The 16,959-nt window shown below is 36.5% G+C and overlaps 1 protein-coding gene across 2 annotated transcripts in view; it reads left to right on the plus strand.

Moving 5' to 3' along the window:
* LOC150106481 (protein neuralized-like) overlaps nt 1-16,959 on the plus strand; it is a 174,262-nt gene that overhangs the window by 90,055 nt on the left and 67,248 nt on the right. For both annotated transcript variants that reach the window (XM_090393147.1, XM_090393148.1), the window contains exon 3: nt 9,192-9,384. In XM_090393147.1, the coding sequence (XP_090249273.1) occupies nt 9,192-9,384 (193 nt within the window). The remainder of the gene's footprint in view (nt 1-9,191; nt 9,385-16,959) is intronic.

Here is a 16,959-nt window from a genome sequence, read left to right on the forward strand (position 1 = left end):
GCAACTGAATTATTCTGCCAAAATATGTTTTATATTCATTACAATCTTTAGGTCTAAACTTAAAATAGAGAATGAGACATTTGTTAACAGTTATATCAGTGCTTTCATCAGTGGTTAAGGTGTGGAAATTTGAAGATGCAATTTGCTCAAACATGTAATTTTCAGCAATTAAATTGATTGTTTCCAGAAATTCAAATGCATAATTTTTGCTTCGCTCGCTGTCTGGGAGTTGAACATACTTTTCCATATGTTCATTAATATGTTGAACTGAAAGTAAAGAGTTATTCATCTTAACAACTAATAAGACACTCTCAATAAGAACTTGAATCTGCTCTGGGTTTGATCGTTTTCTCTCTCGGTCATCTGAACTTTCACGTAGCATATGCAGTACTCCTGTAGCTGGCAATGAACAATTTTGTTGCCCAAGTTTGTGTACACCATCCAGATGTATTTTACTTGTCAAATGGCGTTTCAAAAAGTCCAATTTCCAAGTGGTATCAAACTTCTTCCCATTAGCAAAATCCCTAGCAACCTTTGCATCACGACAACAAATACAAACAACACCAATTGTAGCATCATATATAAATATTTCATGCAGCTGAATGTTTATCAACTCATGAGCTTTTGGTGTAGCAGTTTTCACTATTCCATCCAGCCATTCACTTTTAAAGCAGCTAGCAGTTTGTTTTCGCTTAACACCTTTTGCTTCATTTGAATTTGACATGGTGCATCAATTTTTTGCAATTTTGTTATTTGAAGAATGTTTTTTTATTGTTTTTGTAAATTTACAAATGTACACTATTCACTGAATAACTTGGCAAGGCAAAAGCTGAACCAACACTAAACATTGCCGAGGGCAACACGAGCTAAAACATATGCCTAGAGGCTAGATTAACAACATTAACATGGTTGTATCTCAATGCGTGTACACGAATGTTATTATTTAGTCTACTATTTTAAAATTCCTTTTAAAAATTAGAGAATTTTGAAGTGCTACAATATTTTTAATTGTACTCTAATTTAAGTTTTTAAAAGTATTTAATTATTTTTATTAAAATTATGAAACTATTGTTTTAATTCGTCATGATCTTGAACTAATTTTATCAGCCAATCACGTTTGGGAATTTGCCATGAGTGAGACATAAACAAACCGTGTGCCATTCTATATGCTACTTAAAAATTACTCATTTAAGCCACACCCCTTTCACTTTGGCATCAAATCGCTAGCCTCAAATAGGGTTACTGTTAATAATTTAATAGTTTTGTGCAACTTCGAGAATGTAATAAAAAATGCAATTATTTATAGGTTATAGGCTTGAGCGTTGCCGAGTTACCATATTTTTTAAAGAATTTATAGGTTACTGTTTAGGTGGAACTTCTTTAATTAATAAATTTTAATTTCATCTTGAAAATCTAGTGTGCGCATATTTTTTGCTTTGTGCACTAGTTGTAAAACGTGTGCATGCGCATGGCTTAGAGGGAACATTGCCGACGGTCTACATTTAAATAGTTTTGGAGTTAGACATTTGGAAAAGTATTCTTTTGTGACTTTGGAAGTGCAAAACCAGGGAAACTAGAGATATTAGGGAGGATGCAATCAAGCATGTGTCTGCCACTCCTGTGATAAATGAGCATACAGAAATTATTATGCAATGCTGAATGCGATTTCACAGGTTTCTGATTTGAATGGGTTGATAATGACATTACACAAGGGTAATTGTGAGTACAAGGGGATGTTGAAGTGCATGTACACGAATGCAAAAATTATCAAGAATAAGGGAGAGAAGTTTTTGACATTGGTCAGCTTGATATAGTTACAGGGATTTCTATCCCTGTAACTATCATTTTCTATTGCTGATGATAGCTGAAGAATTACAACCAACAAAATTAGAAGTTTAGAGGATTTTAGGTCTGTGGGAGATGCTTCATTTGAGGCTGTCTGATATGAGATAGGCCAATAGGACAAAATATATTGTTGGCTACTCTAGACTGGGGATGGATTCCCACAGGAAGGTGAAGATAAAATGTATCGACAGATTAGTACAATGAGTGCAGACCGAACAATTATTATGGGAAACTTTTGCAGTGATCATGCAGTCTTGTTCTGGAGATTGGAGGGAGGCAAGAGGGCATGGTAAGATGTAAGTGGAATTTATTCAGTTTCTAAGGGATAATTACATAAAACAACATATTATAGAGGGGACAAGGGGTTTGAGAGTTGGATCTGATAATAGCATCAAAAGATAGATCCTCCATAACCAGGGTAAACAGTCTGTCTTCAATTGGGGAGAGTGACAATGCAGTCTTGTTCTGGGAAGTTGTGAAACATGTGGAATTCTCTGTGAAGAAAGGGTTTATGTAGAATTATAGCTGGTAATTATGACAGACTTGGGAGTCACCTTGGAGCAGTGTCATGACTTGAGAAACTACAAAAGAAGAATGCCAGTACTGCATAACCAAGGTCAGGAGTATAAATCAAGTGGGAATTAAGTGGATGAGTAGAGATTTAAAGCTAGAACTGCAAAAAAAAATAAAATAAAATAAAACAATCTGGAGGGAATATAAAGAAAAAGTAATAACATACTCATGAGCAGTACAAAGTGTAAATAAGAAGTGACTAGTTTGGTAAGAAAAGCAAAGTCGAATTATGATAGAAAATTAGCTAAGCAGGCCAAAGGCAATCCAAAAGAGTTTTTTTTTTTTTTCGTTATGTGGCAAGTAACAGGAAAAATAACTATGGTAGGATGAATTTAAACAATGCTCATGGTAGGAATGTGACAGAGACAAATGAAAGTAGTTGCTTAGCGATCATTTTGCAAAGGTCTATCATCCAGTTGGAGATTTTGCAGTTGCTGATGTGACAGATGCAGATAAAAATTGAGGTAAATGAAGAGTCTTGTACTTGTCTTGATCTATATCTTTCTTCAAAAAAATGTCAAACATATCTAATATCTAAATAGCTTTTTGCTCTTTCATTAATTTCCAACATTAGCTTATCACAAATGACATTAAAAGTATTAACAATGAAATTTTTTCCCCATATAATATCTCATCATTAAATTATGAAACTTTGTCACACATTTTTTTTCTCTTTTTCCTTCTCATCTTTAAATTTTGTCTCATCTGTTTATAAATTTGCTTTTTCATTTAAAACAGCAAAACTATTTCTTATATCTAAAATAAAACCACCTAAAGACTAATAACAAATTATTAGCTAACAACAAATCCATATCTTTGTTCGTTGTAAACTTTTGTCCCACACAACTGTTAAAATTGCTGTTTATGAATTGTCAAAATGTTCAGCCAGTGATGAGAGTTCTAATTTAGAAATAGGTTTTTCATGAGGAGAAATGGTTAGTTCAAGTAATGTCTCTTTAATTTGTTTATGTCCACATTTCCAAGCCGATATAGTAGTTTCAGCTCTTGCAGACCACCTCGTTTCACTTAGTCTTTTAACTGTTTTAAAGATTTTTTTTTTAGAATGTTTAAGGAGTATACCCCATATTCTTGTTGAAGATGAAAAGTAATGATATACATTTTGAATAAAACAAAAAATTGCGAATTTTTTGTTTTATTCAAAAAATTGCATAAGGAATTTTTAAAACAAAAAATTGCATAAGGAATTATGAAAAAACTCTTTTAGGTTTATTTTGGCCTGTTTTGCTACTTCTCTGTCATAGTATGATTCAGCCTTTCTTACCATTAGTCACCAGAGTCATTCTGTGGGTTTGCACCACCTGAGTGCAAAAATTTTGTTTTCCCCCCCCCAAGTCCTCTTTTTAAAAATTAAAAAGATCCCGAAGTACAATAACATGTTATGTTGCCATCTGGGTTCTTTGCACCTTGGTATGGAACAGATCTGCTAGTCACTCTTCTTCTTTGTACTGCTCATGAGTATGCTGATCACTATTTTCTTTATATTTCCTCCACAATGTTTTCTCTTTTTTTGCAGCTCTTATTTTATATCCCTACTCATTCACTTAATTCCAAATTGCTTTATCCTCCTGACTTTCGGAATGCAGTCTGATACTGCTACACTCAAGCAATCTCTGTCCACTTGCCATGCACTAATGACATTCTTTCCTTGTAGCTTCTCAAACAATGGCACTATTCCAAGATGACTCCTGAGTCTCTCATAATCACCTGCCTTATAGTTGAACATAAATCTCTTCTTGATAGAGAACTCCATGTGTTTGGCAACTTCCTAGAACAAGACAGCATGGTCGCTCTCCCCAATTAAAGGTAGAGTGTCTACCTTGGTTATCGATACATCTTCTGATTCTCTTATCATATCCAACACATTCAAAACCCTGTTCTCTCTATAACATGTTGTTTCATGTAATTATCCCTCAGCAATTGTATAAATCCCACGTTCATCTTGCTATGCCCCCTTTGCTCCATCCAGTCGATGTCCTCATAGTTAGTCTTTCGTAATAATTGTTTGGTCTATACTCGTGCTGATTTGTTGATACATGGCATCTATATCTTCCTGTGAACCTCCTGGTCTATAGCAGCACCCAACAATGTATTTTGTCCTATTTGCCTCTATCCCACTCCAGACAGCCTCAAATGAACCATCTCCCTCAGACCTAATGTCCTCTTTAACTTCTAATTTTGTTGGTTGTAATTCTGCAGCTGTCATCAGCAATACCCACCTCCTGTCATGTTCCTTCTGTACAATGAAAATACAAAACCTTTTGCATTCTATCCCTGTAACTATATCATTTTCAGTCAACCAGGTCTCACTGATGCCTATAATTTTTGGCCAAAAACTCCTTACCCTCATTCCTGATACTTCTTGCATTCGTGTATATGCATTACCTTTGTACCTATAGTTACCCTCGTGTAATGTCTTTACCAATCCATTTAAATTGGAGACCTGTGAAATCCCGTTTGGTATTGAATAATCATTACTGTACTCATGCTCGTTTATTACAGGGATGGCAGACACATGCTTCATTCATCCTCGCTAATATCTCTACTTTCCCTGGTTTTGCACTACCACATTCTCACTAAACGCCTTCTCCAAACATCTAACTCCAAAACCATTCAAATGCAGTCCATCAGGCATATACAAGTCCTTTCTCATCAAACTCAAACAGTGGACATATAAAAGAAGACATAAAATTTGCATGCATATTTCAATGTAGGAATGTTGCATGCAGAAGCAGTAGGAAAACTGAAAGCAGACAGCAAAATTGTGTAACCATAATGCCCTAACTGTCACCTCTATGGGTGGCGTATGGGAATTTCGATTGTTCGACTGACAATCTCATGACTATAAACTTCGATTTTTGGTAGCATGGGGTAGCCATATTTATTTAGGTTAGGAGAATGTTGCAGATTCCAGATGCAGTCTCATATATAAACACACACACACTACATGGAAAGAAGTCAACAGACACTCGCATGGGCAAGGTGCACTACCTTGCCCATGCGAGTGTCATGTAATGAGTTGTGTTTGTAGCTGGTATAAATTGGAGGAATATGATGCTCCGAAAACAGTGCAACTGTGTCCAGGTGAAATGGCTGTGAGAAGGGAACTGTTGGAGTTTGAAAGAAGCATTGTGATAGGATGCCATGTTGCAGGCCTGTCTGTTTGGCAAATTGTTGACAAATTGGAACATCCCAGGTTAACAATCAGTGATATCATACTGAGATGAAAGTGTAGTGAGTCAGCTGCAAGTGCTATTCGCAGTGACCAACCTACCACACTCACCGAATTTGACCATAGTGTGCTGCAAAGGATAGTATGTAAAAACTGCCATTTGTTGGCCGACACATTGAATGCAGAGTTCCCAGCATCGACTGGAACTTGAATCTGCACAAAAACATTCAGAACTGAGGGTTAGGGTTTCCATGGTAGAACTGCAACATGCAAGCCTCACATTATCCAAACTAACATGCAGTGTCATCTTTAGTGGTACAAAAAGCACGTGTACAGTGGAAGCTTGGAAATCTGTGTTATAGAGGGTAAAATGCTAAACCCTCTACTGTGCCAAATGGATGGGAATGGGTGTGATGGATGTCCAGTGAATGCCTCTTACCAGAGTTTGTAACCCAAACTATAAAATTTTGAGGTGGTGGTGGTGTGATGCTATGGTTCTGTTTTTTCTTATTTGGCTTTGGTCCTCTATTTGCAGTGCCACAAACATTGAACTCAGAAAGGTGTGTGAGTATTCTTGACAATGCAGTGCTTCCTACGTTGTGGTATTTCTATGGAACTGACCATTGTCTCTTTCAGCAAGAAATGCACCATGTTATAAGGCTGCTGCTGTTGGATCTGTGTGTTTTTGGACATGAATGTCACTACACCTGACTGGTCTCCACAGAGCCCTGATCTCAACCCTACTTAACATCTATAGGATGAAGCATTGGGTGAGATCAAGGTACATCCACCCCATATCAGTCCAGTTCCTCGTTACATGTCTACAGGAAGAATGGTCCAAAATTCCCATTGATCGCTATCGTATGCTCATGGAAAGGAGTTCCACATCTTAAGGTGGGTGCCATGGCTGTTTGTTCCTCACACTATGGTGTCCGTTGACATCTTTCCATGCAGTGTACACCCACATGCCTGTTTAAAAAAAAAAAAAAAAAAAGGTGAATCAGATTACCTGAATCATTGGCACATGGTTGACAGCTCCACAGCAGCTTTAAGGTGGATAATTGAACATTATTTTCTATATTCATCCAACTGACTACTGACTGGAAATTCATAGCATAATGTCAGTTTAAATACTAAATACATGTTAGTAATTATCACCAGGTGTCTGTTTCTTCCTTTAGACAAACAAGTAGTAATCAACATCTAAGTATCTATAGTAGAATATTATTCAAGTGATCTTTTGTGTGCTAGTTTTGCCCTTTTTTGGGCAATATGTCCTTCATTACTCCCAAATCTTTAGTCTCGTCAGTTTCTTCCTTACTCTTTCATGACTGTATAGGGCTCTGCTCTACATATGTTGTCTTTTGGCCACCCCTCTTATCTATATCTAGCTTCATATCCATTACTATTCCCTCCAATTTACATACTGCATGTTTTTAGTGTGCTCTCCTGTGAAACCCTTTGCTTAGGGCAACAATATCATTACTATTCCCTCCAATTTACATACTGCATGTTTTTAGTGTGCTCTCCTGTGAAATCCTTTGCATAGGGCAACAATATCATGGTGTGTGTGTGTGTGTGTGTGTGTGTGTGTGTGTGTGTGTGTGTGTGTGTGTGTGTGTGTCCATTTCCTTCATCCAATTAATTTATCACTGTATTACAGAAAGTACGTAAATTACTAAGGTAAGTAAAGTAAGGTAATTACCTTATTCTTCACAAAGTTGTTTTCTCCCCATAGAGTACCATATTTTTGTCCATTCATTTCTGAATTCTGGCTGTAATGAACTTTTCTGGTAAAGTACACCCACACTTTTGTAGAGCTTGGCTTGGCTTGGAGAAAGAAATGAAGGATGTATGAATTGGTTGCCAACATGCGAAATCACATGCTTTATAGATAAAATTTTCCAACTGTTATACAAGCAAAATAGTTACCACTTTAAAAACTACAATGATCATAAAAGAGAAGTTAATTTTCCGTCGTGGAATAATAAACAACTCATCCCAGAAGACGGATTGATTACCCTATTATCGGAATGGATTCTCCTTTTTGTGACATGCGCAGAAGCGAAGGGTCCGGAATCTGTGGGCGTACTATATCTCGCTCACCACTGCTGTGATATGGATTGGTGCATTTGGTATGATTTTTAATTTTCAGGGATTTTATCAACTTTCCATATCCAATACAGATTTTTTTTGTCCTTGAACACAGCCACATGCATGTTCCCCTAGTTTAGTGAATCAGTGTTTTCTTTAGAATTTTATTGCTCACTTTTAAATTCTTTCACTTTTGTCCTTAATAATATTGCATTTTAGTTAGATTCTTGAGAGTAGACAGTCTTTTCAAACATTTTTTGCATTTTTATTTTCAGTGGGGATATTAATTTTTCAATCTTAATTTTAAATATTAATTTAAACTTAGGATTAATTTTAAATCCTTGGCCATTATTTTGTCTAGGGTCATTCTGAAGATATCATTATTCAATAATAACGACTGACAAATCCTTTTCTTTAAGTGTGTTCTTTTCCATGCAAGTTCACACCTATTTTTATGTTGGAGCAATGATAAATTACATATGTTCTGAGCAGAAATTCAGCAAGTACTGACCATTATTATTGATTTGGTCCTTTTCCAAGTTTTTCAAAAAAAAAATTTTTTTTAATGTAAATCCTAATCCATGAATGGTTACAAATCTACTGTAACATTAGTACTAGGGCCATGTTAAAGGGTTACGTAATTCAGAAATCCTGCACTAAAGACCAGATATGAAAATTTTTGCAATCTCAGACCTCCAACAGAAGTAGTCTCACACTAGGTGATGAAATTCATCTACTAAAAATGTTGGGATTTATGAACTTCCATGCCTGCAGTGAAATTCAAATCCACAGCCTGTTGATTGACTATTTAGGTCTCCACAAAAAATGAACCTGGCTTTTTATGTTAGCTATCTTCTCAGATGATTATCTTTCACTCCACCCCATTCCCCAGAGGTTTTAAATCTTTAAATGTCTTTTACTGATTACAAGCACTGTTATCAATAGATGGCACAATAGACTGTTGTGCCAATACTATTGCAAACCATCATGAGTGGACTTTCAGTGGTAACCTTGTCGCAACAATGTTTTGCCCTTTGATAGGTTTGAATCTTCTCTAAGACATGAAGAACCTTTATCAGAGCTTTTTAACATATGGTGGCTAGCTGGTTTCTTATACAGAGGTAGGATTTACAAAACTTCCAGAATTGTGGTCACCTGAAGAATGAACAATTAACAGGTATGTGTACCGATAGCCTTAATTGCTTCAGTTGCAATTATAACCAATCCAAATTATCATAATTGTTAACATAGGAAGAGTGGATAATTAAAGGCAGAATGCAATGTGCAACATGATAAACTGTAAAATACTTCTTGCAAAATCTATTGAAAGACTAACTGTAGTTAATGTATTCTTTATTTTTGTTTCATTCATATTAATTTAGCTGTAATTCATGCATGAACATTAAATGTATATGCATGATTTAAAAAAAAAAATAGAAACTTAGTTCATAATAAATTTTAAAACTGCTTTTTTTTTTTTTTAACATAGATCCCAGATATCAGCTCAATAATGGTCATTTTCTGCGGGAAACAATTGAACTGGATACATATATACCGTCTCTGGCATCGTTAACTGTAACAAATGAAGATATTTCTCCACCTCAAAGCTGTCGGGGACCACATTTTACCGCTCTTCCTTTCCACCATAATACTGGTGTTAATGTTCGCCTTTCTGCTGATAGGTAAATGATCTGTTTGGTTTATTTATTAAATGTATTAGTTACAGCGGAATTCATATTTCATACCAAGTAAAATTTATATTTTTTATATTATATGACAGTTAATTTGGAGATGATTTTCACATTTTTTAATGAGGTTTCTTAGGAATCAGAGTAGTTGGAATGGATGAATCAGGTTTGGGTGGTCTGGAGTAGGACTGTAAAAGGGCGTTGGAGGCAACTGTTGTTTGTGTTTTTAAGAAATTTGGTGAAAAGTGGAGGAATAGTGGATGTCAGCTCATTGGAGAAGCACTCATGGGAAGTACCTGTAGAAGAGACAAGGTTGAAATGGATTATGACACAGTGGTTAAAGTGAGTTACAGAGATGGATCAACTAGAATGCTTTCTCTGTATAGCATGAATTTTTAGGGAGGTCTTTGGTGCACTGCACCAAACATGAGAACAGTTTTCTAAGGCTTCTATAAATCTTTAGGCAGGAAAGCCTAAAGATTTATATCTGGCCTTTCCTGGCACAAACACATAATTCTGAGAAAAGAGATCTGATCCTGTCTACCAATTTATGTATTATCAAGAAGTAAAGGAATGTGAATCAAGATCCCTTCTGGGGTGGGGGGGGGATACTGTATTTTGGTAGTAGATGACTGGTCCTCTTTCCCAGTAAAAAATAGCATGGTCTGTATGTTTAATGTATTATTTGTAGATCTTGGAACTTCAGATGTTTGGGCCCTGTGAAGTCTATCAAATGACTGAAACTTGATTAGAAGTTATAGATCTATGCCTCTGCAAAAAACATTACTCTCTGATGGTTGATCTTCACTTCACCACGAAACAGTTAGAATAGCAACTGGTACATTTAGACCACCACTTACTTTTTGTCCTTAGTCAAAGCAGAAGAATCCTCTGTCATTTTGATGCAGTACCTCCCCCCCCTTCTCTTTGACCAGCATGCAGGTCAAAATTCCTTATTGGGCCATTCATTGTGAACAACTAGTTTTTGTCAACATTGTGAAAACATGTATAACACTATTCAAGCTTTTGTAGTCATTTTCCAGAATCCATGAAATAAACTTGTATATCCATTGTCAGACATGGCCTGTACCTTTGATTAGTTTTAAATAATGTGGTTTATATGCTCTGTATCTTTAACATCTTCTGAGTTTATTTTAGGTAATTTCTAATCTTCAGGAAATAGATCACCAAACCTTGAAAGTAGTTTATGCAAAATAAATTAATATTGACTAGTAAGTGTAAACTATGTCAATATACTAGTTTATTTTATACATTCTGTATAACAACTGTCAGATTGCTGTACATTTTTTGGGTCTGCTTATCAAAAATCTAGATATCACACTCTTCCCTCTGAGTATAAATATAATAGGGGGGGGGGTAATCCATGTATATCTGTGGTGGATAGGTTCTCTGGTTCTGGATGAAAATCCCTTTGAGCATGAATCCTTCAGTCTCAAATTTTTGAGAGGTCCTTACAAGGTCCCAACTATGTACAGAAACCATAGGTACATTATCTGATAATAGAAATAAGAAAAAGAAAATATCTAATGTATATATTAATCTACCCTCCTTGTTATTATCCATGCAACAGACAAACAACTAATAGCAAAATTGTTACTATTTATTCGGAAGGATGTGGAGGGATCTCCCAAAACAGTTAAAGTACTCTGGTACTATTCTAGTTGAAATATAAAACATGCTTAGAAAATCTTTGAGCAGTATCTACTTGAGGAATACCAATTACAGTAACACCCTAAATTAAAGATACCAAGAAATTATATACTTGGTTTAATCCTTTATCCAAGTGTAAGCACATGAGTTTGCACCTGAACTATTTACAGGACAGGGACAACTTGTTGTAAAGGTGGTATGACTTCACATCACTTGCCTTAGTATTCCATAATGCAAAGCACATATCCTTGTGGACATGCATATAATGCTGTGCATTATGGGAGGGTCACTACCCAGACCGTTTTCGACCTTTATTGAGGTCCAATCAGTGGGAACCAGACCTAGAGGTGATACCAAGGTTGAAGTAATGCAGAAGTCATATTTTCATATACGAGTTGCCAAAAGGTGTCAACACCTTATTATTAAATTCTCTGGATTAGAGATAGTTGATGGAAGTTTTTTCACTTGGCTATGCTACGAATTATATATTGGTAGCATAGCCAATACAATGATATGACTTCTGCTTTACTTCCACCTCAGTATCATCACCTCTGGGTCTGGCTCCCACTGACGAGACTTCAATAAAGGTTGAAACTGGTCTGGGTAGTGACCCTTCCCTTAATGCATAGCATTATACATGTCCAAGGAGATGTGCTTTGCATTAGGGAATACTAAGGATGGGACATGTCATATGTGATTCATTAGTTAGTGACGTTTTTATCCAATTGCACTATTTGTTGAGAAATATATTACAGTACACAGCCTGCAAATGTCTCTATACCTTATTCAGTGACATAATAAAACTACTTGTTTTTCGTGTCTGCAGTGTATTAGCTGCTGCGGAGGGCGTGTTGTTTACCGCAGGGAGCGAGTTACTATCGCCCCGACATTCACATCAGGGCAATTAACTCGCAATTTGAGTAGAAGTTTAAATTAATTTAAATTAATTCTTTTTTCTTAATGAGATGAGTATGTTCTAGAGGAATGATATTGGAATGGGAACTCCTTGGTGTTCCAGATTAAGAGATGTATTCAACTCTTAAAAATAAAGATTTTTAGGGGGGTGTAGCCCCCCCCCCCTAGTAATAATAATAACTAAAAATTTCTTTTTTGAAAATAATGATTGTAAATAATTTACATTTATACATTTTAATTGGTGAAAATTTAGCTATTCTTTGTTTTATTTAATTATACTCTATTGTACTTGCAATGCCCTTTCTTGATCATGCTGCATTTTACATATTTAATTTATCATTTTATTTAAATGCCACAAAAATTCAAAACAAAACTCTTGATTATCTCTGTTTACAAACATTCATACATATATATATATATATATATATGTAGAAAATTTTAACTTGGGTATATATTATGTATTCAAGATACATAATATATACCCAAGTTAAAATTTTTTAATCCTATTTCCCAAGAAAGCAAACAGGCAAGAAAGTCAAGTTTGCATCTGCAAGTATTGCAAGTCTAAGGCAACTGATCCCTAGGGTAGTGCCAGTCGAGGCAACTCATGGTAAAGGTGGATAAAGCTCTGATCACTATTCTTAGTATTTTCCCTAACGTAAAGCACATACCCTTGCAGAGATGTATGATGCTAAACATTAAAGGCAATGGTCACTACCCATACCGGTTTCCATCTTTGTTGAGGTCTTGTAAGGGGAGCCAGACCAGAAAATGCTAAGAGTGAAGTAATGCAGAGCTCACTATGTATTTTACCAAAACAAGTTGCCAAAAGGTCGTTTAACCTTATAAATAAAATCTCAGGATGAGAGATAGATGTAGGAAATTTTAACTTGGGTATATATTATGTATTGAAGATACCAAGTAATTTTATATGAACTTGGTTTTTAATCCTATTCCCATGTATTCATGGGAATAGGATTAAATTCATCTATCTCTCATCCTGAGATTTTATTTATAAGCTTAAAACACCTTTTGGTAAAATACATAATGAGCTCTGCATTGCATTACTTTACTCTTAGCCCCACCTAAGACCTGCCAACAACCCAAAAGTGAGAGGATACACAACATACCGAATGGATAGACTCAGCACCAGAGGGGGAGGCACTGCAATCTACATCAAACCGTACCTCCACCACAATGCCATATCCGACCCACAGACTACAAACCTGGAGACCACAGGAATACAAGTCTTCACAAATAATGCTGGAAGCCTCAAGATATTTGCTGCCTACAACTCACCAAGCAACCCTCTACTGACAGCAGACCTGGATGCAGTCCTTGGCACCACAGACCCCACCATCATAGCAGGCGACTTGAACGCCAAACACACAGCATTGTTCAGCACCACCAACAACAGAAGTGGACGCATACTACACAACTATTCAACACTTAACTCAGTTGTTGTAGCAGGACCCACTGAGCACACTCATTACAGCCCTCATGGCAGATCAGATGTACTTGACATAGCTATCCTTAGAAACATCAGTTATCAATACAAACTAGAGACGATCGATGAACTATCATCAGACCACAACCCAATCCTGATCAAACTTGGCACGCAAGACCAACTGGCCCACCAGCACACCTTCATATCATGGGATAGGCTAGCTAAAATCCTACCAGAATACATTGGTCCTGTACCCATCATCCGCAAAAAAGAAGAAATAGATGAAGCAGTAAGCAATCTAACAAACTAAATTAAAAAAGCACTAGAAGCAGTCACCAAAACCACAACCAACCACCCAACCAGTCGGCTCCCAGAAAACATCATGGACCTCATCAGAACAAAAAACAAAGCCAGGAAAGGATACCATAACACAAGAGACCCACAGGACAAGAAAACACTGAACAACTTGAACAATGAAGTCAGAAAAGCACTTCAAATCCACAGGAATCAGGATTGGGGCAATAAACTATCATCACTCAACCCAGAAGATCACATAATATGGAAATTTCTGAAGATCCTGTGCACCAAACACAACCCCCCCCCATGCAAACTGCTCATGGAACGGCGCACACTGATAAAGAAAAAGCAGAAGCAATAGCAGAAAAACCTAGAAAAACAATGCAGCCCATCATATGAAAATATAAACATCACCCACATATATAAAGTCCACTAGCAGGTCAAGCGTACCTTAAGACAGTCCAAAGACAAACCAGACAGCATCACCCCCACTACTCCAGTTGAAATAACCAATATCATAAAACATCTAAACAACAAAAAAGCTCCAGGTGCAGATGGAATTATTAACAGAATCATCAAATTACTTCCTAGAAAGGCTATTATACACCTGGTTAACATAACCAATGCAATACTGAGGATACAACACTTCCCTACTGCATGGAAAACAGCCGACATCATACCAATAAAAAAGCCAGGAAACAATCCACACCTCCTGCAAAGCTACCGTCCAATAAGCCTGCTTTCCAACCTAGGAAAGATTGCTGAAAAAAAATTATCCTTTCAAGACTACAAGAAAAATCAGACCAATTAGGAATAATTCCAAACGAACAATTTGGCTTCTGCCATATGCACAGCACAGTGCAACAAATACACCGACTAGTGGAGCATATCACTCAAGGATACAACTGGAACCTTCACACAGTTGCAGTTTTTCTGGATATTGCCAAGGCCTTTGATAAGGTATGGCATCAAGGATTACTCTACAAACTCATTCAGGCCAACATTCCAACAAACCTTACCTGTCTAATAAAATCATACCTCACTGACAGATCCATGCAGATAAAAATAAATGGCACCATCTCAACTAGGCGCCAAATCCTGGCAGGAGTACCACAGGGATCTCTATTGGCTCCTTTACTTTTCACAATCTACATGGCTGACATTCCACAGAACCTGAGGACTACCATCACAGCCCTATATGCTGACGACACAGTCATAATGACAAGATCTCTCTGCCCACACCTGGCGATCAGTTGTCTCCGGGATACCATCACAAAGCTAGAGAAATGGTTCTCCGACTGGAGGATACAAGTAAACCCCGTCAAAAGCTCAGCTATACTATTCACCAGACGCAAAGCCTTTATCCAAGATGATATTCAACTCCTCGGAAAAAAGATACCATGGCAGACAGAAACCAAATACCTTGGAGTACAGCTAGACAAAAAGCTAAATTTCAACAGCCATATCAAGCTCGTAGGCACAAAGACATCCAGAACCATAGCCCAACTCTATCCCCTGATCAATCGCAACAGCAAATTAGATAAACGCAACAAGCTGTTACTATATCAGATGGTAATACGACCAGTAATCACATATGCATCCCCAGCATTTAGTCACACATCCAAATCTAACATCCGGAAACTACAGAGGATACAAAACAAATGCCTGTGGATGATCTTGGATGCCCCATGGTTCGTCAGAAACACGCAGATCCACAGAGAAACTGGAACTCCTGACATTTATTCTCTCCTTCATGACCATGCGGAAAAGTTCTTCAGCAAGGCACACTCTCATCCCAACCCACTAATCAGACAAGCTTCCAGTTATAGTGAACATGACTATCACAAACATAAAAGACCCAAGGCAATCCTGCTTTCAGCAGAACAGAACTAACTCCATAGTTCACAAAGTGCAAGCATAAGACTCACCCCCCCCCCCCATCAAGCTTCTCGACACGGATAAAGGGGAAAATAAAAAGCATTTTATGCTTCACCCAGCAAGCCAGTAACGTTGTTGTTACTCTTAGCATGTTCTGGTCTGGCTCCCACTGACGAGACCTCAACAAAGGTCGAAACCGGTATGGGTAGTGACCATTGCCTTTAATGTTTAGCATCATACATCTCTGCAAGGGTATGTGCTTTACATTAGGGAAAATACTAAGAATAGTGATCAGATCTTTATCCACCTTTACCACGAGTTGCCTCGACTGGCACTACCTTAGGGATCAGTTGCCTTAGACTTGCAGGCACAAACTTGACTTTCTCATCTGTTTGCTTTCTTGAGAAATAGGATTAAAAACCAAGTTCATATCAAATTACTTGGTATCTTGAATACATACATATATATATAAATATTTAGAATTTAATTGAATAGTGTTTCTATATTTCATTTAGGAAAAAGTATAAAGAACTATTTTTATTTCTGTTTAATTTGACTTATATTCATGAAATTTAAGAAAATCAATGCATTCGAAGATGTGTCTGACAATTTTGAATGACAGATTGTGAAAAAAAAATTATTGCATCTGAAAATGTTCTCAGAATTTGTTGATTTTAGCTGAATCAGTAGCAAAGCCTGATAATTTTTGCAATTTTTTTTCTATTCTCTTCTTTGTATTATTATTATTATTTCTTTTTTTAAGATGAATTCTTGTTTCGACATTTGCACCTTCTAAAATTCACTTCAGTTCTTCAATAATTTTTTTTCTTCATTACCCTTAACAATATTTCCATTACATTTTTCTTCTTATTTCATTACATTTCATATTTTTATTAGAAAAGAAAGTCTTCCTTGTTTCTATTGCAAAATATAAGATCATGGTTGTATATCAACGTTTGTAAGACATTCCAGAAAATCTAAGTCCTTATGTGGGTTTCCACGTTAAGGAACAGTTTTGACCTGAGTCGCTTTGATTTTCTCTCAGCTTTATTAACATGAAGTAAACTGCCAAATCTGCTGAACAAAGAGTTGCATCTTGTGTACTCAGTGCCTTTCAGAGTTAGTTTAATTGGCATTAGTGAATTATTCAAATCTTGGGACAACTGACTGTTGAGATATTTTTTTAATTTGTACTACCTGGTATTAAGAACCTTTTCAATCAAGTTAAATAGTCTTAAATATGTTGAAATCATATTAAGCAGTGAGTTCCAACATGTTTATCCATAACTAATTCTCCCTCATGTACTAGTTCACTGTTTGTTTTATAGCAAAAGACTGTTATTTCACAGCCATGCTGTGAA

This window comes from Typopeltis vanoorti, chromosome 5 (assembly GCF_054136105.1).
Source record: "Typopeltis vanoorti isolate ZY-2024b chromosome 5, IOZ_Tvanoo_1.0, whole genome shotgun sequence".
In the NCBI taxonomy this organism is placed as follows: domain Eukaryota; kingdom Metazoa; phylum Arthropoda; class Arachnida; order Uropygi; family Thelyphonidae; genus Typopeltis; species Typopeltis vanoorti.